General features: G+C 41.2%; 3 protein-coding genes across 10 annotated transcripts in view; 1 reads left to right on the top strand and 2 right to left on the bottom strand.

Moving 5' to 3' along the window:
- Positions 1-640: 640 nt before the first annotated feature.
- On the top strand, positions 641-12,857 carry fez2b (fasciculation and elongation protein zeta 2b). Of its 5 annotated transcripts, none has more exons than XR_015035160.1 (11): positions 641-1,062; positions 4,447-4,555; positions 4,777-4,893; positions 5,977-6,118; positions 6,907-7,034; positions 7,402-7,551; positions 7,855-7,935; positions 8,540-8,615; positions 8,753-8,818; positions 9,629-11,169; positions 11,222-12,857. XR_015035160.1 is itself a non-coding variant. In XM_085770166.1 (11 exons), the coding sequence occupies exons 1-10, from the start codon at positions 755-757 to the stop codon at positions 9,191-9,193; spliced, it is 1,188 nt and encodes a 395-aa protein (XP_085626292.1). In that variant the 5' UTR covers positions 641-754; the 3' UTR covers positions 9,194-9,210; positions 9,629-12,857. The 5 variants fall into 5 exon arrangements, 4 of the variants coding, with proteins under 4 accessions (XP_085626292.1, XP_085626294.1, XP_085626291.1 ...); XM_085770166.1 differs by adding an exon at positions 9,183-9,210 and having other exon boundaries at positions 9,629-12,857; XM_085770168.1 differs by lacking the exon at positions 7,855-7,935 and adding an exon at positions 9,183-9,210 and having other exon boundaries at positions 9,629-12,857.
- A 1,002-nt stretch (positions 12,858-13,859) lies between these two features.
- LOC146961890 (usherin) lies at positions 13,860-17,357 on the bottom strand. 3 transcript variants are annotated; one of them, XM_085770161.1, is made up of 7 exons: positions 16,873-17,357; positions 15,893-15,919; positions 15,717-15,853; positions 15,403-15,507; positions 14,658-14,729; positions 14,382-14,573; positions 13,860-14,177 (listed from the first exon to the last, which is right to left on the bottom strand). In XM_085770161.1, the coding sequence occupies exons 3-7, from the start codon at positions 15,771-15,773 to the stop codon at positions 14,088-14,090; spliced, it is 516 nt and encodes a 171-aa protein (XP_085626287.1). In that variant the 5' UTR covers positions 15,774-15,853; positions 15,893-15,919; positions 16,873-17,357; the 3' UTR covers positions 13,860-14,087. The 3 variants fall into 3 exon arrangements, with proteins under 3 accessions (XP_085626287.1, XP_085626290.1, XP_085626288.1); XM_085770164.1 differs by having other exon boundaries at positions 14,400-14,573; XM_085770162.1 differs by lacking the exons at positions 15,893-15,919; positions 16,873-17,357 and having other exon boundaries at positions 15,717-15,869.
- A 4,286-nt stretch (positions 17,358-21,643) lies between these two features.
- Positions 21,644-25,600, bottom strand: part of LOC146961889 (estrogen-related receptor gamma-like) — a 28,811-nt gene continuing 24,854 nt past the window's right edge. For both annotated transcript variants that reach the window (XM_085771600.1, XM_085771599.1), the window contains exons 7-8: positions 23,659-23,928; positions 21,644-23,541 (exon numbers count right to left, since the gene is read on the bottom strand). In XM_085771600.1, coding sequence (XP_085627726.1) covers positions 23,297-23,541; positions 23,659-23,928 — 515 coding nt within the window. In that variant the 3' untranslated portion in view covers positions 21,644-23,296. The remainder of the gene's footprint in view (positions 23,542-23,658; positions 23,929-25,600) is intronic.

Here is a 25,600-nt window from a genome sequence, read left to right as displayed (position 1 = left end):
TCAAATTCAAAATTTATTGATAAAGCACTTTTCATGCACAAGGCACTCAATGTGCTTATATAGTTACAATAAAAAACAATTATAAAAAATCAGAAATCAATGAGAAAGTGTAAGTGCAAGCAAACAATCATATGTATTAAGCCATCTTCACCACACACCCGTAGGCTACATGCGCATTGCGCACACACCCACATATGCACAAACACAACTCAACACAACGCTGTTGAAAAAAAGATACCTTTTTTTAAATCTGTTTTTAAAAATGGTTACTGATGTGGCATGTCTAACTGTATCAGGCAGGGTGCTCCATTTTTGTGGGGCATGACTAGGCTACATATAAATATGCTGCTTCTTTGGATCTGGTGTGAAGGATGAATAAATTCAGAGCGATTTGTCACTGCCTGTTGACCAAAGTGTTCTTGCTGGGGTGTAAGTGGTGAGTGAGCATATCTGTGAATGAGATACATTAGATTTGCCTGTAATGAACAGAGGTGAAACAAACAGTGGTCGGGTCAACATAAACAGCAACACAGTCCTGTCTTTCATAGAAACCCATTAGACATGGGTTTGTTTTGCTCCACCAGAAGGGGGAGGGGCGTTCGTGCTTACGTCACATCGCCCCGCCCACTCCCCACTCAGTCCCCCTCTCTCCCTCTCTCCGCTCACCGACTAGTCCAGTGTCTGGAAGCCGAAAACAGAGCACCAGCAGCACCGAGGGACACAACTGGTTGTCAACCGAGCTCCCACGGCAGTCATGGCGGCGCCGTTAGCCCACTTCGACGAGGACTGGCAGGACTTTAACGAGTTCAAGCCGTCCTCGGACTCGGCCGACCAGCTGGACCAGCTCAACTCAAACGTGGGCGACTCGTCGTCGGGCCTGGACGATTTCTCAGACCTGGACAACAGTTTCTCGGGGGAGATCTGCAGCTTCAAATCGATGGAGGACCTCGTCCACGACTTCGACGAGAAGCTGACAGTGTGTTTCCGAAACTACAACACCGCCACGGAGAACATAGCTCCCATTAAACCCATCTCGGAGGATAATTACTTGAAAAACGACGAGTAAGTGTGAATCGTAACGCTTGTTGTTTCACCAGCAGCAGCGCTAACTTTTAATCTCTGAGCTAGTTAGCACCTTTAGCTTCGCCAGGCTAACCAAACGTTGGGGAAGCTTAGCTTAGCTTTAGTCGGTGTCGGGCAAACTTTAGTTAGCTGGTACATGTTTAACAGCAAACTAGAATACACTTTATTACATGTTATTACAAAGTGTCTTTCACCTTTTCATCATTTAGCTGAGTGAGGCTCTATAATGTAAGGCGATATTCAAAAATGAAGGGGAAGTAGTACGTTGCACATAGCATTTGTTATAATTTATTACCATAGTTTGGCTGAATGGCAGGGTTACTTCTTGTGTTTATGCCTTTTCGGGGGTGGGAGCTGCTGAAGGAAGGGAGGGGGGCCGTTCATGCCACGTTTCCAGTCTTTAATGTCATGCTAGATTGGTCGATGTTGGCTATTAAACCACTGATCCATGACGTCCTATCAGAGAGTGGTTATTGACCCGTGTTTATGTTGCAGTACAAGACGTTTGATTTAGACTTAATCTTCAGGAGCCCTTCTGTCACAGCATGTCATGATCATTAACCTCTCTCACACATTCACATTCAGCATCTCCTCCTGCCACCTCGACATCCCTCATCTCAGTCTGATGTCCCATGGAGTTTGTTGGATCTCACAGACACCCTGAACATCACCTCTACATATCCACACATGCATGTTATTCCTTCACAGTCACCAGTCTCATCAATCCCACACACAACATAGACATCACTGTAAGGACAGAGCTGCATGAATCACCTTCCTCTTGCCCTCGGAGTCCACTATTGCAACACTGTGAAACTGTTCCTTCTGATCACATCATGAATGTGAGCTTCCCCCACCGCTCTACCAAAGAGTATTGCACTTCTGCAGCAAAGTGTTGCTTTACTTAAATCATAGACTTGAATATGAATATGAATATTTAGCAAAGACCTTTGATAACCTTAAACATATATTATGCACAAAAAAATCCAGAAGTATGAGGCAACCAAAGGGGGAAATGGTCTCAGATGTTTTGATCAAGCATAATCTGTGACAAGAGATGTCAGTCTGTTTAAGAGGTAGTTAAACTGGAAAATGATGGATCATCAGAAAATTATTCAAGAACTATTGAGATAGTTAACTAGCAAAACCGTTGACTTAAGTTAAACGTGAAAATTGACTTAGTTTTCAATATTCTCTCAGATGTTCTTGCTTTATAGCGTTGTTAACTGACTGCCTTCAGGTTTTTCATTGCTGGTCACATACAAATGGACACTTGAAGACATCTTCTTTGATTTGGGTATATTATTTATGAATTGATCTGGAAGAATCATGGCACTTCCATCTGGCTAAGCTGCATACTAGTTTCTCAGTTCATATTCAGCAGCAGCAAATTACAGGAGAAAACTGTCTGAAACAAGTGCATGTTTGGTATTTTTGGGCTAAAAAAAAGTGCCTATTCATGTATTATCAAAATTATTGCAGATTACTTCTCTTATCAATTGAACAATGAGTCCCGCTCTATGAGGGTTTGAACAAGCTGGTGTATTATTGTCATATTAGATAACATTTATGCTAATATTAGATAAATATTTAAGCTCATGAGTTGGACATCACCGAGAACTTCTGAAATCATGTAAGATTTCTGTAGCGATAACGTTTAGTTTTTACTGGGGCAATTTGTAATCTACGTCATGTGCAATGCGTCACGGACGGTTTGTAGTAACAGTTATGCCCCGTTAATGGTGCTCTACATGTCAAGAGGAATCTAGGAGAGCTTGTCAGACGGGAAGGAAACTTCCATGGTTGTTATAGGTAGAAGAAACAGAGGAAGGAGGGAATGGAATAATTGGACAGTAGCCTGGCAAAGCCCAAAGAGCAGTGCCAGGCTCAGTGAGAGTCTTTTCTGGATGACTGCGCTTTTGCTGGACGTGCCCGGGCGCTTAACAAGTTCTCCAGTAAGACCACGGCCGAGACGAACAACAGGGATGACAAGGACGGAGCGTGTTTCAGTTTCACGTGCACAAAAATGTGATTGTGTGCACGTGAATTATATGTTTGCAAGATAAAACAACATGAGCATGAATGTATTTGAGCGAGAAATTCAGTAAAATTGGGACAGAGAGTTGAGGTAGAAACAAATAGCTTGGTTCCTTGAAATCTGGACCGGGCTTGTTTTTTTGAAATGCAAATGTTCTTAGTGAAACTGAAGCGAATGCTGCCTTCTGGCATCATACACTCACGTGCCCAAGACAGTGTCATTGCTCGTGGCACAAAAGATATTTCCTGCCAGCCTTTGCCCTATTTAGAACAAGCCAACAGCCCCCTACTCACCAAGCTGTGCATGAGCACTTCAGGGAGAAACATGCAAGTTACGTAAACATTTGTCTGTGAGTGTGTGTGCGTGAGGGAAGAGGGTATGACGAGGCAGAGCCACTCTGACACACGGGTGCACAGCATCCATCCTTGCTCTGTTTTCTGTAGTCAGGGCCAGGAATACATAAAAAAATAAAAAAACACACAGTGCCTTTAGATGTGCATTTGAATTTTACATCCTCCATCGACTGTCACAGTGTTGGAACAACATGCACAATGCCACAAGGAAAGGAACAGTTTCACATTCAGACACACATAGTCTTGTCTGGAGCTGCTGCCAGCTGATGCCCACTTGAGTTGCTGACTAACACAAGCTGAGTGTAGAGTAAGTGACTAAATGTACAGAATTGTCCCTATTTAGACTCAATATGTTTTGATAAAGAGGACGGTGGCGGCGCTGAACAATAAACTTGTTATGTTTAACAGGCTCTGCTCCACCATCTGCCCGGCTGCGATATGTCCTCTGCCAGCTTGCACGCTGTCGTAAACATTCAACAGTCTGTCGCTAAAATGCATACAGTGTTGTTTTGGTTTGTTTGAATTTGCCAGTTTAACCTCTAAATAAGGCACTAATGATCTAAACGCACTTAACTGTTATTTATGCATGAAATTAACTCCAAATGAGCTCCCTAAACAGACCTTCATTTTAAGGTCGTGCCAGCTTACGTGCATCACTGTGTCTCACCGGGGAAATGTGCGATCAGGGAGTTGTTGCATTCGTCAGAGGATTCAGGCAACTGCTGAGACGCAGCAGCAGGAACACGGCGAATTGGAGAAGGGTTGGGGTGAGAGAAGAGGCTGTAATTCTGCCAAGTAATGCTGTGTCACTGTTCAGAGAGAAGGAAACAGGGTTTGTCTTATCAGCTGTGAGCAAAAGAACCCCTCACCTTTCTTCTGCTCTGTGCTCAAAGCTTTATTTTGACTGTAGCACTTGATTATTCTCCAACCCCTAATGAAATCATGAATCCTTCTTACTTCTTGTTTTCCCAGGGTGTGGAACGCTCTGACAGATAACTATGGCAACGTGATGCCTGTGGACTGGAAGACATCGCACACTCGCTCCCTACACCTGCCCACCCTCAACCTCACGGAGCTTGAGGTACCACAGAGACACACACATAAACACACACACACAATTGATGATGTAGTGTAGGCTACTTTTCCGTAAATCTGCACTTTTTTTTTAAGCTTTACCCGGTTCAGACACAAAGTATAAGCAGTTTGCTCCTCAATCTGCTTAACCACCTGTCTGTTGTCTCATCCAAGTTCTCTGTCCTTCTGTCTCTCAATCTCTGCCTCAACCCTTCCCCCGGCGGACAGAAGTTGGATAACCAGTCTCTGGATCTGTCGGATGATGAGGAGCTGAGGGAGCAGATGGACATGCACTCGATCATTGTCTCCTGCATCAACGATGAGCCGCTCTTCACGGCCGAACAGGTGTGAAGTCCAAACACATACAGATGCATACATGTGAATGCAGCAAGGTTTAGTTTAGTTTATATCAGGGTTCCTATGCAAGTATGGAAAAGTATGGAAAATGGAAACTATTGTATGGAAATATATTTATTTTAATACTTATCTGGGTTTGGTCTTATCTGAAGTTATTTGGGTTAATTATTTTGTATGCGCTATTGTACCAAGCTACAATCTCCTAGAAATTATTTGGTGACATAATGGCATACACATTCAGAATAATGAAAACAAATGATTAATTGTGTGATTTATTTACATGAAACACATCTATTTACTCAAATGTCACGTTTTTTTAGAAGTAAGTATGGAATTTGGAAATTTCAAATGTGTAGGAACCCTGTTATATCCGCATTCATTTAGATTGAAATAAGTACACAACCCGGTTTTAATAGTCTACCCAAACCACAAGCTGTTTTTTGTCTTTGAAATGGAGAACTACAAATTCCACATTTTTATCCAAGCTACTTTGTTTCTATGCTGTAGGCCCTATGTATCTGCAGCAAACAGGGTCAGAATATGCAAAAGTCCCGACTGTGGCTACAAAGGAGTCAAGCTGTAACAAAGACCCTGACAAATCAACACTGTAGGGGTTTCACAGGAATTCACAAAGTCTGTCCTGTTTGTGCAGTATTTGTGATATGTGTGTAAGTGTTTTACCTTTCACATTTCATTGCATTGGGAGTGTGTTAAGCCCAAGTTGTTTTAGCCTCCTGGACCCACTCAACACAAATGCAAACAAATCTCACATGCTGATTTATTCTCTTCTTGATCTCCTCATGATTTAAAATTCTTCTGCGGATCAAACTTCTTAATAGACCTTAATATTTAAAGTAGAAGTAAGAAAACTCCTTTGCTGAAGTGCTGCACATACACTTGGTTTTCACCAGCCCTGATATTATGATTGTATCTTGTGCAAACACCAGCTCAGGTGAGACATACACCAACCTTGATCTGTTGTTTGTTCAAATGAAACACCAGACAGTGACTTGGATAAACCAGCAGCACCTGAACATGTGTTTTGTGTGTGTTTGTTGCTGTGTTGTCTAGGTGATAGAGGAGATAGAAGAGATGATGCAGGAGTCTCCAGACCCCGAGGACGACGAGAGTCCCTCCCAGTCCGACCTGTCAATGCTCTCTCAGGACCTCCACACCCTGAAGCGCTCCGGCTCCAACACCAGCTACGAGGACCGTGAGTTACCACCACAGTTGTGCACACCTACAGCGGAGAGAATTAAAGACATAAAGCGCCGAAGTTAGCACTGACCTCCGGTGTGTTTATGCACCTCTTTACGCTCTGGTGCCAGTCGACAGCTCTCTAAATCACTTAATGAAGTGTAATAGGTCATGAGGGAACAGCTACACACATGTAGTACCATTCTTATGTAATGTGTAACAAACAGCATTTGTATTATATAATCAATAGCATTTATTTGGCTTGAGTGCAAATTAAAATGCTGGAGTGGTGTCGACGGAGCGGTTGCACCCAGCTTTACCTAAAGGCTATAGATTTACTTTCAGATATCTGCATGTATTAATATCACACAGCTCCTAATAAGCTGCTCAGTATTCACTGAGCCATTTACTCACAGTTGGAGAGATTTTTTTTCAGTTAATCCACATCACCAGACTTGTGTAATATTATGTACTTTGCATTTTAAATGTATGTAAAACATTCACAAGCTTTTGTGTAGCTTGTAGAATACGCCTGAACTAAACAAGACATTTATCCTTGAATGGATAATACAGGGACGCTTAATGACTTTAAATAAAGATTGTATTGGAAGTCACTATATGAATTTAAATATTAACAACATAATTATATTATAATCAAAGTATAACATGTATGAACTTACAAAGCATTATTCATCATGAAATGACATCAACACTTCCATGCTTCTGAACAAACCCATACACAACAACAACAAACGCATAAATACACTTGATGCCACCTTTAATATGTCCATACACTACCCTCAGGGCTGCGTCAGCTGTCGGTGTCTGAACTGACTGAGACTCTGGAGGAAGTGGAGACAGCCATCCGCCGCTACAGCGAAGAGCTGATCCAGGCTCTGGCCCTGCGAGACGAACTAGACTATGAAAAAGAGGTACTTAATATTTTTATCTCTCCACAATGGGTTTTTGTGGTGAGCTGAGCAGCGCTAAGTCAAAAGTAAGCAGATTGTTAACGGTATTCAGAGAGTACAGTAATGCTTCACAGTAAAGAAGCTTTTAAATGTGGAGAATAGCGCTATTTGAACATCTGCTGTGCAGTGAGAACAGACTGCAGCCAACGAAGGCCAACATGAGGGGTCAGTGAATCCGTGGCAGCTTCGTTTTTACAATGTAATTTGTCATGACTGTCTTTTTAACAGCAGATAAAAACAGATCTGGCAGCGCATGTGTAAATAAAGTCAAGGAAGAAAGTAAACATCTTAAAAGCCAACATAGATTAAGTTGCCTCGTGTTAAACAGGTGAAGAACAGCTTCATCTCGTTGCTGATCGACGTGCAGAACAGACAGAAGGAGCACCGCGAGCTGCTGCGCAAAAAGAAGAAAATCCGAAGCACGACTACGACCGGACCCAACGGCCAGAGGACAGCCAGCACGCACATACCCGGCACTGTGAGTCATGTGGCGACACGGGGAGAGGCATAAACAAAGACAAACACATTCGCCCCGCATGCATGCTGATGCTGATGACTAGTGAAGCAGACACGTGTACGCACAGCCACACACTGATTCAAAGTATAAGTAGATATGCATGACGCATGCTGTGGGACTGTTTGCATGGGGAAGCTGCTTTTAAATCTGAAAAAAACTGAGGGTTCGGGCCGTCCCCCCTCCCCTATCTGCTGAAATACTCTTCCAAAACCTCCCCATCTCTCTTCACTCTGTCTTTTTCCTCCTTCCTCTCGCTCCTTGTAGCTCCTCACTTTGGAGGGACTCTCCAATGTCATTCAAAACGGTCTTCGTCAAACTTTTGGCAACACAGGAGGGGACAAACAGGTGCCCCTGCTCTTTCTTTCCACTGCAGATGAATTTCTGAACTGTTTTATTTTTCCGACTTTCTTTTTTTTTCTCTCCATTTTTTTATTTTAATTTTATTTTCCCTTTTTTACAGCAACTACCACTAGCGTTTGGTGTCATCTTTTTTTCAGTGCTCTGTCTTCTCTTTGTTGCTGATTTTTGTTCTCTCTTTTGATCCACCACTGTCTCTTTTTTTTGTCTTCACACTTCATTTCAACAAAGTATCACTCAATCACCCGTCATTTTTACTTTGCAGCTTTTTGCTGTGGCGTAATCTCATTGTTCCTTTTTTGTTTCAAGCCGAGAAGACACCGTTACATAATCACCGCTTTATTTAACTTCACACCAGTAAACATTTACTCTGAAAGGTTAAAACCAACCTGCAGTTACACATAAATCTGCTCTCACTCTCACCATATGTTCACATGATCGTCATGACACTGGCAAGCAACATATTTTATAACCCAGAGTTTGTCCTATGTTTGTTCCGAGATTAACTTTAAAGATTGCATGAATGACAATATATTTATATACTGTATATTGTAAATGTTTGATTGTGTTTCATGTGATCTTTTCTGCTCAGTACCTGACCACAGTAATCCCGTATGAGAAGAAAGCAGGCTCACCATCAGTAGAAGACCTCCAGATCCTCACAAAGAGTGAGTGTGCTCACACACAAACATACAAAATGGTTCACAAACTACTTTTGTCTTTATTTTTGCCCCAGAGTGTGTTTTGTTTTCAAAATGTAAAGTGCTCTGCTTTCTCTCTTTCTCTCTCTCTCTCTCTCTGCTAGTCCTCCATGCCATGAGGGATGACAGTGAGAAGGTACCTGCCCTGTTAACAGACTACATCCTCAAAGGTAAAAATACTTTTCCATTGAAATAGCAACTGCAGTCATGTTGCAGCAAAAAAAAGAACAGAAAGCAGTGGAAATAATTACTTTCAAACAGTTATATTTATAGGTGTGTGTCACAGCCAAGCGACTTTTGATTGTGTTGGTTCCACCTGACAGTCACACATCGTGCCCCTCTTTGCTTTGAAAGTGGAAGTACAGGATGCATTGCTCTATTTTCAGGGTAGCAGATAGTAGAGGGAAGGAAACATTGACACTCAACACAGATGTTAGTTTTGTGGGAGGGAAAAATTTGCTTCTCTTGCCGCCCTTCACTTTTGACCGTGTGCCTTCCTTGTCTCTCGTCTGTGCTGCATTGTCCTTTGGGTAGCTCTGGTATGAGAGCAGTGGAAACTGAGGTTTGTGAGGCACTGACACATTAACACAGGTTTCTCCACCTTCAGCCTTTTCAAACGCCCACCCCCTCCTCCTCCTCTCTTTCTCTCACTCTGTGTAGTAGCACTTTGTCCCCTCAAGGCAGCAGCCTTCCCTCACTCGCTCTCTTCGCTGTAGCGCCTGTCGTGCTGTGCAGTGCTTGCGGCTGCACTACACCCACCCCGATGACACCCAAAAAGCACATAACTCCCCTTTAACCGCTAAAAGCTTGTAGTAGCAGCTGCTCACGTGTTTGCTTCTCATCTGTAGCTACTGTTAACCTCTTCTGTCACCCCACATCTCTCCTCCCGTGGTAGTTGCTCTTCCATTCTTTATAGCTGTCACAGCTCGCACAGAGCAGCAGTGATGATTAACCGGTCTCTCTTTTTTTTGTCTCCACAGTCCTTTGTCCCACGTAAAAGCCAAAAGCGAAGCCTCGTGTTTCCAGGACCTTCCACTGGACCACCACACGAGCGCTCTGGTAATCTGGATGACACCAGATAATGGATTCAAATCAATTCCTCCCCATTTTTCACAACATAGACTTTCTTTCCTTGTGGCACTTTTTACTTTGCCATTGTTGTTCCTAAGATTTTAACTCTAGATATAATCCCTTGGTCTGTATAGTTATAATATTTTATTGTTTTATTGCCTGAGTTTTACAGCCCTGTATATTCTGACTGCATGATGATCAGAGTTAGTCTCCACACCTCACTTCCTGATTTACCAGTGGCTCTTGAATGGTAAAGGGTCAATGAAATAGCGAGGTGTGTTTTTTTTGTTTGTTTTTTTTTATTCCATGGGCTTCATCAGCAGGCCTGTGTGAGGGAAACACAGTCCAGTCTGTTTTGTAAACATGCATTTGCATCTGTGTAGTTGATGCCTGACGGGAAAACAAATCCTGGCTGAATCTCTGGATCTTAAAGTGCCAGATGAGCCGTGGTATTAAGGATAAGTCTTGTTTTTCCTGTTTGAAAAACCTTCATTTTAATAGCATTAGATGATCAATCGCAAATAATGTGTTCAGGTTGAAAAACCTGCTTGCTAAGGATTGAGATGATCAACCCCTTTAATTTAAATGCCCAGATTTGCAGGTTCACCTGTCTTTGCATGTTGGTTTCGGGGTTTGCGCACAATATTTGCAGTTAGACGAATGTCAGAATGAATTATTTTGTATACGTTAAAGTGAAATTGCACAGTTTTGGGAATTTATCACTTTTTGAAAAAGGGAAAAAAAAGTGAAATGACTTAAGAAAGTAATAGCTGAATGAACAAACATGTAAAGACTATATTTTGGATAAGGAATTGTTTTTAGTGAGATGAGGGACTCGCCAGTCGCCACTTTTGTGACCATGTTGTAACATCATTTTGTAAATGCTGTCCATTGACCTCTGAGCCCTCGCCTCAAGTAGTGACCCCATCCCCAACAACTTTACGCAACACTTCCCCAGGAGTCGTCGTCACAAGAGTCTGCAGATACCTCATGTATTAAAGTTTTGCATCGGTAGAAATCGACCCGTGTGGCCGTGTCGTTAGATGAATAGTGTAGTTGAGATCATGTCCAGTTTGATAATTGTGTAGTTAAGCTTCTAGTTTAAGCTGTGGGTTTAGTTTACCTGCTGACCCTTTAACTGTTGTGTACATTTAGAGGTTTCGTGATATCACAGTCTGTCAGTGATCTGTCATGTAGTGGTGGAGTGTGTGATGGACGAGTATGTCTCACTAGAGACGGTGTTAGATGAAGCTCAGACACTTGAGATAGCAGCGGTGAAAACATGTTCCATGACATCTGCTGTCATGCATCCTGTTCATCTCTTCACCTTATCAGTCGGCATGACGTCTTCATGGCCTAGAAGGGGAACTCCACTGGTAATATAACCCTCATGTCATCAGGGTTATCTTGGCTTGGATTTAAAACTACAAATTTCCAATAGAAAATACCTGTGGAAAGACTCGGGGCAGGGAGTTTGAAAGATGTCAGTGTTAACCAAACAGAGTGGCTCTAACCAAAAGATGCCACCAGGTTGCATTGTGGGAACTGTAGGATCCATACCAGGAACTAAAAGTCAGCATATCGCAGTGTCAGTCTCTTTGGTTGGGACTGCTATTGTCTTATGTGTCTTTTAAATCCCTGGAGGACCCCTTTAAATCCATACAACATTAATCTAACACTGCACTTCATGCTGCGTCATCAGCGAGTTGGTTCGCCAGCGTTCAGATCACCAGCTACTACAGGTGCACCACACACTGTCAGGTCAGGTTCTAGTCTAGCTCTCAGGTACGATCATCAGTGTTAGAGGTTTCAAATCTTGATCTTAAAAGGTACTGCCATTCCTGAGTCGGTGTACGCTTCCAACATTTTAACAGCTAGACTTTTCTGCACTTTTATCTTCTCACAGTCTAAATCTCACTCAAAATACCTGGACGAGCAGATGGAGGTAATCAAGGTAGCCTCTTAAATAAATCAGGGTAGCATTACAGATGTTGTTTTATGACATGATTTTTATTTTTCAATACAGTCGTAAAAGTACTAGACTGAGTTTAGCAGTAATAGTATTAGGTGTAGCGAGCATTAAAGCCACATGCGGAGGCAACGCGGTAGCATCCGCTTGGTGTAGCAGTCTAGTGACGGTAACATAGATGCAGTAGTAACATCCGGCAGTAAACTTGAGTTTTAATAGGAAATCAGTGTTTGATTCGTAAGAGGAGAATTTTACTTTTACTGGTTACAAACGTGAAGCGTGGCTTTCATGGTTGCAGCCAGAGGAAAAGGGCAAAAGAGGAAGAAAAGGGGTGCAATAAAGAATGTGGATGTTGGGGATGATTGCACAAAGGGTCGCTTTTACTCGCTTATATATGAGGGGTCCATTTATTCTTTTTGTAAAGGATGACAAAAACTCGTAGTGCTATATTTAACCATTTATATGTACTGTTGCCAGCGTTGAAAACATTCACAACCTAGCATGTGCTGCATGCACTTTACTGATGAGGAACGCGTTTCTAATTATGGATAATTTATTTGTTTACAGACATATTAATATCACACTAAAGGGACAAGTGCATGTTGCAGAAAACCGTAAGAAATTAAAACTCCCAAAAACTTCAGAAGGCTTGTGGCAGCAATAACACAAGCGGTTTTAAGAAAACGTTCCTCAGCTGACCATAATCTGGTTAAAAGAAACAAAAAAAAATCAAAATCTTCAGTGAAAACGGTCATGACACCATGTGTATAGATTAATCTTTTGTTCTCTATTGAAGTGGCAGTCAGCGCGGAGGTCAGTGAAAGATCTCCACTCAGGCCAGAGCCCCTCATCTGGTCTCTTCTTAGCAGACATATCAGTGTAACTACAACTTAGAGATTTATATTTATATATGTACAACAAAACAAGCAACGTAAAAAAAGAGGCTGTCTTTGTAAATGCCTGAAAATTTTTTGTATATTAAACCGATTTCTTTTTGTTTTTAATGCGATATAATTCCCCAGTTTGGGGTTTTGTTTACTGTCTCATGTGGTACTGCAGTATATTAATTTATTATGTAAATGTTCATTTTGTAACCATATTATTGACTGTAATGGTACAAGTGTTTGTGCCCACATTGCATTGCAACTCATTTCAAATAAATTAATGTGACTGAATTAACTGACTTAATGTATGAATTAAAAGAGTGTGTCTGTGTCAAAAAGAAAAGAAGCACTCTTAAGTGTGTGAAAGCCATGTGTATCCATAACAATGTCTTATTAGCCAAGAACAAGCCCATGTCTAAGTTTATAAACTGGCCTTTTTTCAAATGATCCAATGTTATAATGAGTTTTTCAGTTCATTCTTTCATAATTAGCGGCCCATAAAGAGACACCCAACTCCTCCGTTTACCTGAAAACTGTCCAACTTTGAAGTAAATATTTTTCACTAGTCAAAGATATTTTGTGCAGTTTATTTTAATGAAAAACAAATTAATTAAGCAACTCATAAATAGTGGTATTTAAAAAAGACATGTTTTTAGGAACAGAGATATATTGCTGCCATGCCAGATAAAAAAAAAAGTATCATGTTATAATGTAAAATATTATGATATACAAACTCACTTATATTGTAAAAATGCCAAATGTTTCACGCTATAATGTGACACCATTGCAGCAATACAAGACCTGTATTATAAGAGAACCAATGTTCCCTGCCTTCAGAAGTTCATCCCATAATGTAAAGTATCATGTTCATGTAAATACATTATTATTAGGTGTCACTTCATAACTTTACCACTGCCACCACACCAGACTTTATCCGTTCTTTCAAATGTATTAAACCTGATTGATCAGTTTCTGGCCTTATGCCCTAGACATAAAAGACGGATGAAAGGAAAGTTTTGCCTCTTCTCAGTCACTACAGGGAAATTGAATGGCACCTGCAAGCTGTTTCTCCGAGATCGATTCGAGTTTCATGCAGTGCAAGTTGACAGCAGATTTTGCTGGGCTGTTATTAAAAAGCACAAAGCAGCAGAGATGTGAAAAAACATGAACAAATAACTCAACTTGTTACAAAATAATGAGTTTAAAGTCTCTTGGAAGAAAAATACTGACAAACGTGCGACGTTCTCCTCCATAAAGACAGTATCGGTTTTTATGTCTGTGAGAAGATTCAATAGAAATGTTTTTTAAATCCTCTTTCTCCAGTTATTCCAACAGTCACATTATGACTCACGTTGAGTTCCTCTTCCTTCATTTTCCCATGTAGAAGAGAAGAAACACTTCAGACCTCCTCGCTGCCCTTTACAGGCAACAGCGACTCTTTTGAACTGTCCAGGCTCGGAGACAAAACAAGGCGGATTTAAAGTTCAAAGTTAAAGTTCAAAGGTCGACGTCGGGTCACAGGTTGGTGTCAGTGAACATGGTGTGCTCCTTCCTCACTGTGCTGAAACCTTTGACGGTGTCGACAAACTCCTCATCGTCCATGAACTGGATGGGAGAAGAAGGAGAGTTTGTTAAATTGAGGTTTTAAAACTCAGCACTGAGTTTCCAGTCACTTTAAAATGATTTTGCTTCTTGTACGGGTCTAAATCTCTCCACTTAACCCACCAATCAATTGCTCTACTGATGCACCAATGTGATATCAGAAAGGTTTTTTTCAGTGGTGGTATAGTTTGAACAGGTTTAGCATACGTTTTTGGGGTCTCTCACCATCCCACTGTCATGGCCTGAGACGTTCGGGTCCCACGGTTCATCGTCTCCTGCCAGGGACTTCCCGTCCATCACCTGGCTGACGCTGCGTCTCAGAGAGTTCACGCTGAGGATCCCCAGCTCCCCCTGCGGAGGGTCGTCATTAGTGGGCTCACATTTGGCTTCCACCAATTCCTGGTAAAACAAAAAGAAAAAGACGTAATGTATACTCATGTGTAGAAAAAAAACTGTTGCTGGTGTGAGTTGATTGAGTTTTACCTCGATCTTCATGGTGAAGCCCTTGAGTGTGACGCTGTTGGAGAAGCCTGTTGTGTCGGGCACAGTGTCAAACTGCAGAGGAGAGGGGGAAAGTTCAATGTTCAATGGCTTTGTCATTTTTTTTTGCCAGGGTATCATTATGTCCTGGTATAACACCTTTATTTATTTTTTTGGTAGAATGACTTCCTTTTATATGTTTTTCTCTTATGTATATTAGATTGACTTGTTTCTAAACTGTACTTCATATTTGACCCCCTTACTTTGATCGAGGATCTCCTTCTTTCCTTTGTTTTTCCTGTCCTTCCTGTCTGTGTTTTATTGTCCAGTTTGTTAAATGTATCAACATCTGTATATTTTGTATTATATTTATTTGGCTCAATTGTTTAATGCAATTAGTAGGACTGGTCTGAGTCTCAGGGCCACCATATAGTAACTGCACTCCATCCAACACACATTTTCCCAGAGTCCAACAAAAGACTACACCTGCTTTAGTTGTTGCCAGCCAGCCAATCATATGTATGGTCAGGGTGTGACATTTTAAAATGCCCACTTCCTGTTCCTTTAGTCCTGAAGATGGGTTAACGTTGACCCCTTCACTCTCGATACATTTTGGGGAGAGCATTTACCAGTGTGCCAACATTCTTTCCACTTTTGGCTCAAAAACTCACCATTCATATCATTCATATCATTCTACATAATGAAAAGTGACGAGTAAAAAAAGGAACCAGGGTGAATCTACACCCACCAAAACAGAGTTGCTGGGTGGGTAAACAGCCATGGGGCTCCTCTTCTGCAGGGGCAGGGCCACCAGCGGGGGTCTCTCTCGGGTGAAGGGGGGTTTGTTCAGAACCTAGAGCAGGATGAGGGGAAGAAAAAAAGAGAAACTAACCAAGGTGATGTGATGTCACACCTCAGTAAACTGATTTTAACCACACACACACATTTTGCAGAGCCACTCGCTTGTCAGTGACCTGTGATGTTGGGATGACGTCAGGACTTTTCCTGGCTGTCGCTCCCAACACACACGCTGACACACAATCGCTGGGTGATGTCTCTCACCTTATGAAGCATGACACCTAATACAACGGCCAGCAGCAGCAGGGCGATGCCTGCCATCACTACGATGAACCACAGCTCCTGGGTGACCGGCTGGTCTCCGTCACCTCCCTCTGCCCGCTCGCCACCCCCTCCTCCTCCTCCTCCTCCTCCTCCTCCTCCTCCTCCTCCTCCTCCACCTCCAGGAGGAGTGGGGCTCTGTGAATCTGCAGGGAAATAGGTTTGGTAATAAATTATGGCATACAGCATCATCCAGTTAGTAAAGTATGATTAGGCTACATTGTTAGACAATTTAAAAATGTCATGTATTATGGAAAAGTGTGGTTAACCTGTAAAAATATACAGTATTGTTGAAAATTGTATGGAAAAAAGACAGTTAAAGATGTACAAATACAATAAATTGTCATTAAAAATGTCGAGAGCAACAGCATTTTGCTGGATTCTTTTATCATCGGTTGTTAACTAAATTGTTTTTTTATCAGATTATATATACTATACATATTCAAATATGTATACTAAAGCAATTTGTGCATTGGCAAGTAATTTGCAGATAGCTTCGGTTTTAGCCTCATATCACCTTCATTGCTTCCTTATTAATGCATTTGAGAAAACCAATAATTTATCCCACTCCACATTTGCATCATAGCCTTTTGCACTTGGTTGAGAGTTGAACCCACTGAGCAGCAGGTCAGTTTTAAATCCACTCTAGCACCATGTGTATTACTCATTTACATGAGCAGGTGAATGAGAATGTGTTTTGCGTTTTCCCTCCGTTCATTTTCGATAGAAACACATCACACATAGAAACACTGTGAGAGAGGAAGAAAGACGATCACATGCCTACTGCGTGGGGAGATAACAGTGTAATTGAAGACACACTGGCTTGCATGGCCTGGTGTCCAGCCTGCCGATACTACCACTTTTATCTATCTATATAGTATATGTTAAGACTGAGTGTATACAGGTACATTGTGCAGTGTATTTGTGCGGCCTTCAGGCCCGGTGAGGTGTCAGTCTGTGAGCATGTTCCAGTACAAACCTGTTGTGTCCAGACAAGTTAAAACGTTCATGCTATAAACTCACAGAGATGGAAAAACATGGAAGAAACCATTTAAAAAGAGAACTGCAGAGAGAGGAGTGCGTCCACCCAGAGACTCACCAGTCCTGAGGTCCGTGGTTCGGCCTGTGGCGGGGGAGCTGGCAGCCCCTCACTGTGTCATACATGGATCAGGAGGGCAAAGACCTGCTGGGTGTTTAGGATCACACCTGTTGTCGCATCAATATTTTACACCTGATACTTTTTACTAGCTGTCTTGCTCTCTTCTTCACCAGAGCGCAGTCTTGAGAGAGTTAGTGCCATGTTTCCTTCCCAGGCCAGAGGCGAATGTTTCCTGGAAAGCACATGGAAGAAATATACTGTCTAGGATCAGAGCTAAAAGAGCGTCAGACAACCTGCAGGTGTGTTCCCCTAATCCTCTAAAAAAAAAAAAAAACTCCCATCAACCTTTGCTTTCCTTCAGCAGTGCCATGGTAACAGCCAGGTTTCAGGTTTCAGCTTACCTGAGGAGGCACAATAGTAGCCATATAACCCCTCTGCTCCTCAGGTGCACTGTCAGAGTCCATCCTGTCTTATGAGATTATGTGCCTTATGTGCAAATATACTATTTATATACATATTATACAGACAGCTGCATAAAGCTGATTAATAAAGCATCAAATTGTTATTAGTTGTAGGCAGTGCCATCATTTCACTTATGTCCTGCAACCAAAATGACTCACATCAAAACTCCTATGAACAAGCATTAGAAGGACTTTGTTAATATATATATAAGTTAGTAATAATCATTCATTTTTGTGTGAGAGCAAAACAACAACAAATGTGGCCTTACACACTTTTATAGCTTCAGGCAGAAATACGGTGTAATTTGTTCCGTCACTGTGTTTACTATATATTCGGCAAAGAGCTTGTTTTATACCAAATAAACTATAACCTTGAGATTTTAATGTGGCTAAAACACATATCATCATGTTGTAATGGGGGACTTCATGCCTTTATTTCAAGCATTTATGAACACAAAGTGACAGACAAAAAGTAATATTTTTAAAACAATACAAAAAAGCAAGAATGGAAAAAGCGATCAGACAAAAAATAACAATAATAGTTACAGTCATTGAAAACACAAAATAGATAAACCATCAAACACTCGATACATTGCTTAACATATTCAAAACGGGATTGGAAGAAGCAAAAAATGTATTAAATCCCATCCCCTTTCCAAAAATTATTGATTGATTACAATTTGATTGCATTCACTGTCCATGAAGTGTAATTACACTTGGCTACATCCTCATACAGTATTTGATTCCAAGTCAAATAAATAAATAGCCAAGATAAAAGATTAATTTTACTGATAGCTTCTTTTTTTCAGTTTATCTCTACATATTGGGATAATATAATTCATAATAATACCAGCGTTGTTATTATTGGCCCAATAATCACAGAGTGAAAAACTTATGAAGTATTAGATGATAACTTATATTGATGTAAGTCTGTGACTGAAACTGCTTTATGTCATTGACAGGTGGAAATATATTGCTGCTCTGTTTGATTTTTTTAATTTTTTTATTGTATGACAGTAATTCTATTATTTGAATACGCAGCTGTGGACAGATGTGATTATCATCTAAAATTGATGGGTGTGATTTGACCTTGCTCACAGAGTGGTGTGTGTGTATGTGTATGTGGAGGGGGGAGGGAGGAGGGGGGGGGGGCAAAGTCAGTTTGTCTCAGACTTAGAAAAAAAACCTAACATGGTAGCTAATCTTTTCCTAATATGGTCTCTGAGTGTGTCTGAACGCTGTGACCTTGTTGCTTCAACCAGAACACACGGCGCTCCGTGTAGCGAGCTGTGTGACCACATGATGGAGCTAGGCAGCAGCTGCTGGTTGTGCTGTTGCGAGGCAGCGTCAAGTTTAATGAGTCAACAGCAGCAAGAGAAGGAACTCATTATGCAAGTACAGCTGCAGTGGCCGTCATCAAAGACCGAGAACAACAACAAGCACACACACACACACACACACACACACACACACACACACACACCTCTTGTCTGTCCTGTCAGGACATTATAGCACAGCTCCCATGAGCCGAGGGCCCTGATGTGGAAAAAGTCTCTCCTCTGTGTGTGTGATGGCCTCATGTGACCTCCAACTGTACATGTACACTTGTCCATCTGCAGCGAGAGGATGATGGAGGCTGACAGGCCAGAGGTACAGCAGCAGATATAGTAACATTTTGTGCGGGTGTTCATGGCAGCACCGCAAGAAGGAGGCATAAAACTTTTAAACGCGAGCAGCTCGGGTGCAGGTCTGGGGGGATTAGAGGCTGTTGGATCAGGACCAGTTTGAACTATCTTCCTGCTCTGTGGTCATGTTTTCTTCTTCCTCGCTGGCTGAAAACTGCTGAATTAAACATGTTTCTCCAAGCTGCACTGGACAATACGGCCTCCTGGTTGATTATATTTTCATAAGATGTATTTTCCCACTTAACATCAAAGTCTCCTTTCTCGCAGAAATGTGGGGTATTTGTTGTTTCTTAATTTGGATGTTTGACCTTCACCGTGCAGAGTTGGACTGTTTTCACATTCATCCACTGAAGCGAGAAACTTTCACCTTAAATGGGAGTTAATAGTGGGACATGTTTGTGGAAGCATGGTCTGGAAACTATTGTAATTCAATAAGCACTTCTTTTTTTTATAAAAGGAGCAGAAATATTTGTGTTTCTTGTTTATCAGATACACCAGTTACATTTTTCAGATTCCTGCCATTTCTTTACAAACCACACTGGAGAGAAATTATCTTTTTAAATCTGACTATTATATATATTGGTATAACATGACCAAAAGGGATCTCTAAGGCTACACCATTGTTGACTAGACATTAATGTTGTCAGTCGCAACAAAACCACATACAGTATAATTGTGTTAAAAACCATGAGAGGTATAATCATTGCATTAATAAATATAAAACTCAACTCCATGTGAAACATTTGAGGACCACTAAGAAGATGAAGTTTGCAGGGTTAGCCGAGTATAAAGGGACATTGCCTGCGACATAACAAGGACAAATTCTGAAATATGCAGATCAGCAACATAATCAAACAAAACAAAGTGATAATTTAATGCTTTCTTTAAATATTTAGTCCTTGGTCTCCACTTCCAGACATCAGCGATCTGTATCACAGGGGCCCCACATTAACTAACAGCTCATTTGATTTATTTTTACAGACAGGCTCTCCTCTGTCTAATACCCTAATCAGCATTCATACCTTGCTGTGATGATTCGGGACAATGCTTTTTTATTGAGGAAGTGATCTCACCCTTGAGTGCCAGAATCAGCCTTTTTTACAGCCCATCTCCTCAGGGCCTCATCCATCACCAAGGTGTCCGGGCGACACGGCCGCTAGACACATACTAACTCATTTAAGGAGAGGGACATAAGGGGATATATCACTCAAGATCACTAACTCACTTACCGACGACTGATGTGGTAAAAAATTTCCAGCTTGTTCCGAATCCCTCGGTGCGCTCCGTGAGTTTTAACCACTGGTAAATAAAGAGATTATTTAGCTTCTGCTGACAGATAAGGAGGGAGAAAGGACAAACAAGTTCACTTGGATTTTGTTTTGTCTTCATCCATCTTTATTCTTAAGCTGTTTCTGACCTCGGCACCTCTCCTCTCTCCTCCACCCATCTCCTATAGGACATATGTAGTTTTTTTCTGTTGTTGTATGTATAAACAAAATCACATGCTTCATGTTACAGAACCAGTCGTGACTGATTGTTCCTGAAAGCAGCGTGTCCCTCCGGTTAATACTTCCTTTATTGACTGTAAACTCAATCAAAAACCATGTAATCCAAACTAAATATCTGTGTCTTCAATCACCCATCTAATAAAAGGAGGGCGTTTTCCTCGCCTTAGCAATTTCCAATTACATTCTCTAAACAAGCAGTGTAAAACATGATGTTGGCATTGATCAAACTCTGAGAAATAATGGTAATACTGTAGTTTAGCTTTGGCATTTATATGGAGGACACTGAGCATTTATAGATAGATTTTAAGATGTTATATATAATGCAGTTGTAAGGATGGATATGATGACATTTTAAATGTTTATTGTATTAATATTATCAACAGATCAAAAATTACTGTCAATATTACATATTTAGAATTGTAGAAAATATTTGTTTTGTTTTTTAATGTTTTTTGATGCAGAAAATTGGGTGTTTTTCACAATTACTATTGATTACTATACTGATTATGTATTATATATTCATAATGACTCTTTTTTTCACCCTCTGTAAACAAATATTTTTAAGCTTTGAATTTCAAATATCCTTGTGAATTATTCTTACATGTGTAATAGATGTGTTATACATCATGTGTTACATAGGCCTACATACTTATTATTTTTGTTTGGTGAATTAGCAGTAAGCATAACTTACAGTTACACAGACTAAAATTCTTGATTTTAATGTATTACATTATGTTAATATATTAATGAGCATTGTAAATATACAACTATGTGTGTTATGAACAATGTAAGAACCCTAAAACTGCTTTAAAATGGTCAACAGTACATGAGGAAGTGATGGCTTGGCTGCATCTCCCTCCATCAGCATCAACAGGCATTTGATGGCCAGCACTCCCTGGAGCCACTGTTAGACTTCATTACATTACAGCTGGTAATTATAAATCTCCATCCAACTGGGCTCTGATGGCCTAAATGTGCCATAATGGGCCTTACTTGGAAATGACAGTCCATTGTCAGACGATGCAGAGAACACTGCGCCTACTTACCAGCTTAATGAATTTGTTTCAAAGCCTTTTCCCCTGCTTCTCTTTATCGAGAAAGATGACACTTAACGATATTATGAGCTTTGCATTATGGGTATCATCTTTATTGCCCAAGAATCCACCTGAGAATAAAATAGCACGGCACAACTCATCCAAACAAAGCTTATTTTGCATCTCGAAACATCTCTCTGCTGTTGGCATAGGACACGACATACTGTATATACAGCAAAAATGTACAGAACATACATTTAAACCATCGTATTTCTGCCGTCACCTTGTCAAAAAAATAACGCACATTACAGTGTCACAGTACCTTGCATCGGGGAGTGAAATAAGGAGCAGGGCCTTATTGTTTATTGTACTGAGATTCCCTCTGAGTTAATCCCTTCATTTAACATGTGCGGAAAACAGACAAATTTCAAATAGAGCTACTCTTCACACGAAACACACTAGATTAACAGAGCGCCATCACCAGTTTCCCCAAACGTTATGGCTAAAAGCAAAAGTAGTGCACAAATTTCATCCTACACATAGATTTCTACCAGAGAAAGGACATCAAGCACCTCCCTAATCCAGATTATACAGTATGGCAGCCATTTTACATAGTTAAAGTTATATCTATGGGTCTAAACATCTCTACGACATTATGATCTTCAAGTACAGACTCCACTTATAATCATGTTGTCTTGAATTTCATGATATGGTATACACACAGGTATCAGTGCTGTAGCAGAGAAGCTAGTAAAAAAATTATCTTACAATGATATCATTTAAAAATCTTTACAAAATTATTTATCCACGGTAATTGCTTTAATCTACTCTTCATTAATGCCACGTTAGTAAATAAAAAACAGCAAAAGAACAGAGCCACTTTTAAATAAATATCACTTTGCTGTAATATAGTGGTATCATGACATGTTAAGTACTCTTTCCCTGAAATCTTCTACTAAAATCAGGAGGCCGATTATTGTGTTATGAGATGCTGATCACTTAATCGCTTCCCTTTAATTATCTATACATGAATGTAGTGGGTAGATAGATTTTTTTTTTTTTTTTTGCCATACACAACAGAGCAGGGATGCAGGTTATGTGAATGTCTTACAGGCCACATTATAATGTTGTGGACATTTGCTGGTATTATTCAATAGTATGAGTCTTTACTCTTTGGCAAGACTTAACGTTTACCTTTTCTATACAAAAAAGGACCAAAAAAAATCATCATTATCAGATCATTAAAAGGCTCTCTAAATGCATTAAAATGCAGATAAACAGGCTTCAAGATGGATGAAATAATCCACAAGGATCTTCAAGTATCAGGTGGTCTTTTGACAAAAGAAGCTCTACTTTTGGCATGTTACTGTAAATATCTCTAGAAGGCGATTTCTTCTGTTTTTACACTGTCTTCAGCTCTGGAGGCAGGTCAACACACTTAGATTAGTGTCACAAACAGTAAAGATGACAACGTCCATGGCGTCAAGACACTAAACGTAAATTTGACTGCTTTTTCCAACCGTTCATTGGAAGTAGGTGGGGTGTGCGTCTCTAAAAAAATATTCCAGCGGCTTCCTGGCGATTGCAAATTCAAAACTTTACTGTCAAAACGCAAGCTGAAATGGACAAATACGTGGAATCATACCCCACCGTTACCCGTTATCCTTCACTTCCTCTCATCTTGACCTCTGCAGCGGAGGTGAGGATGAAGCTAATCTGTTGTCTGTGTGTTCGGGTCAGGCTTTGGCCTCCAGCAGTTCGAGGAACAGTTTGTGCATAGGCACACGGCCGTCCTGTTTGATGCTGCAGAAGTGCTGCACAGCCCGGGAGGCCGTCTGACGCAGGAGGGGGAGGGTCATGATCAGTTTGCCGGCTCGCCGAGGGTCCTCCAGGTGGTGGGTAGCCTCGTAGTCCTGAAGGGCCCCGTGAAGGACGTCCTGCAGTCTCTGAACTGCCTCCGAGTCCTCAATCTGCATGGAGTCTAATAGAGGAGAGTTAGGAGATTAGATGTAAATATTAAAAACATATCATATAAAACAAAACAAAAATGTTTAGACACAGTCAAAGAGGTTCATCTCTGTGATGTGTAACTCTGTACCTGAGTTAGCGAGCGCAATGGCCTTGAGGACCACAAACTCCTCCTTCTCCAGCCCCATAGTCTTGTACTTCTTCACGAGCTGGAGGATGGCGTTGTTGAGGTCGAGCAGCCCCGCCAGCTTGGACTGCTCCTCGTCCATGATGTAGTCCTCTGCGTACACCAGCTTGTCCTCCAAGGCCAGGGAGCGGAAAACCACTCGCAGGATCAAAATCTCCATCCAGCCGCTCTGCAGTAGACTCATCTGGTCTGCTAGCGAGAGGGAGGGAAAGCCTGAAACAGAGAGAGGATGAAATGGACATGTAAGTTTTACATTTATTCATCGATTGTAGAGACAGAGAGGATTTTTTTCAGGGGAAAAAAATAACTCTGAGCAGTCATTTGAGATATGGAAGAGAGGGACTTTAAAGGGGTGCTCCGCTCATTATACAAAGGTCAGGTTACTAGTCATGGTTTGTCCTGCTAGGCCTGTAAAAACAGTTGTATAATGTCCTCTGTTGCCGTGGAGGGGGTTTGAGAAAATAACTCCTGATGATGTCATCGGGGTCATTTTAGATCGGACACACAACGACAAATGTTTCAAACCTGCCGGGGGAATGGAGTTTGAAAGTAGTGGTCATTTAGTAGGCAGAGAAAAACTGTATGAGACAGCATCCTTGAAATCTAAAAGTCAGGGCATTTTCAGAATTAGGCTTCTGACCTAATGGGAGGAAAATATTAAATCACTGAGTACTCCTTTAAATAATTATTGTAAACATTTCTTGTATGGCAACAACAACATCCAATCAATCTGTTTACCACTGTTTACCACTGTGACTTAGAAGAAGTATATGACCTATGATAACTGCATGTTACAGCCAACTGCCTGTTAGCTTAGGTTAGTGTATCTTAGCATTATGCTTTATGCTAAACCAAACAAACCATCTTTTATTATGAGCCAATGGGCCAATAAATGGGAAGTCCATCACACTATGTCGCTATTCCTCATATTTGTTTCTTAAGGTGTAAGAGAATCTGTCTTTTTCTCTGTTTATTCTAACCTCTGCAGTTGCACCTTGATGAAATATTAATGACTTTACAGTGTGGATAACAGCGTACATGAGACTTTAATATCAATGTTAATACAGAATTTGTTTGTAGCAGAACGCTCTATTTAAAAGCAGGCCACACAGCAGAGGGCATAACAAAGGACAGGAATAAAGAGGTGCTGAATTTAATTACACTCTGTGGGACACTCCTACTTTGATTGACAATTACACCCCACAGGAGTATGATTAAACTTGATCATCCTCCCCACATAAACCTGCACACACACACACTCACACACACACGTTCACTATAATTAAAGAGATGATTTTACAGAGCGAGCGGAGGAGGGGGATGCGTTTGTGTTTTTGACACCATCAGTGATTGTTATCAGGATCCACTGCTCTTTACAATCACCACGGGAACGTCAGTGGCGCCCATTTCCCCACTATCGCTCCCTGATTGATTGGAAACGCTGTCTGTGCACAATTTCATTGGTCGATAGGGATCAGTATTCTGGCACCAGACCATCGATCAGGGACAGAGACCTGTGTGAATGCGCGTGTGTGTGTGTGTGTGTGTGTGTGTGTGTGTGTGTAGGTCTGTGTGATGAAATCTCTGGAAATATATTGATAGATGTTAAGGTCAAATACAAGTTAAACCTTCAATAAAGAGAAAAGTGCATGTTTTCAAGGGACAAAGCAAAGGACACTGGGGGACAACGAGGAGTGTTGACATTTGAGGAGAATTATGTTGCCAGTGCGTCTTATCGACAATAACACACAGCCAGTTGCACCACAGTCGCCCTCACGTGCGCGCTTTTCGACAGCCAACTTGCAGCACAGACTCAAAAAGGCCAAAAGCAAAGAGGGCAGTTGGTCTTTAGCCAGCTCATCTGCCAGTCTGGCCCTCAGACTTC

This window comes from Trachurus japonicus, chromosome 24 (genome assembly GCF_045865225.1).
Source record: "Trachurus japonicus isolate A0001 chromosome 24, Traja_1.0".
Lineage (NCBI taxonomy): Eukaryota > Metazoa > Chordata > Actinopteri > Carangiformes > Carangidae > Trachurus > Trachurus japonicus.
The sequence above is the reverse complement of the archived record's forward strand: the minus strand, read 5'-3'. Positions and strand labels throughout refer to the sequence as shown.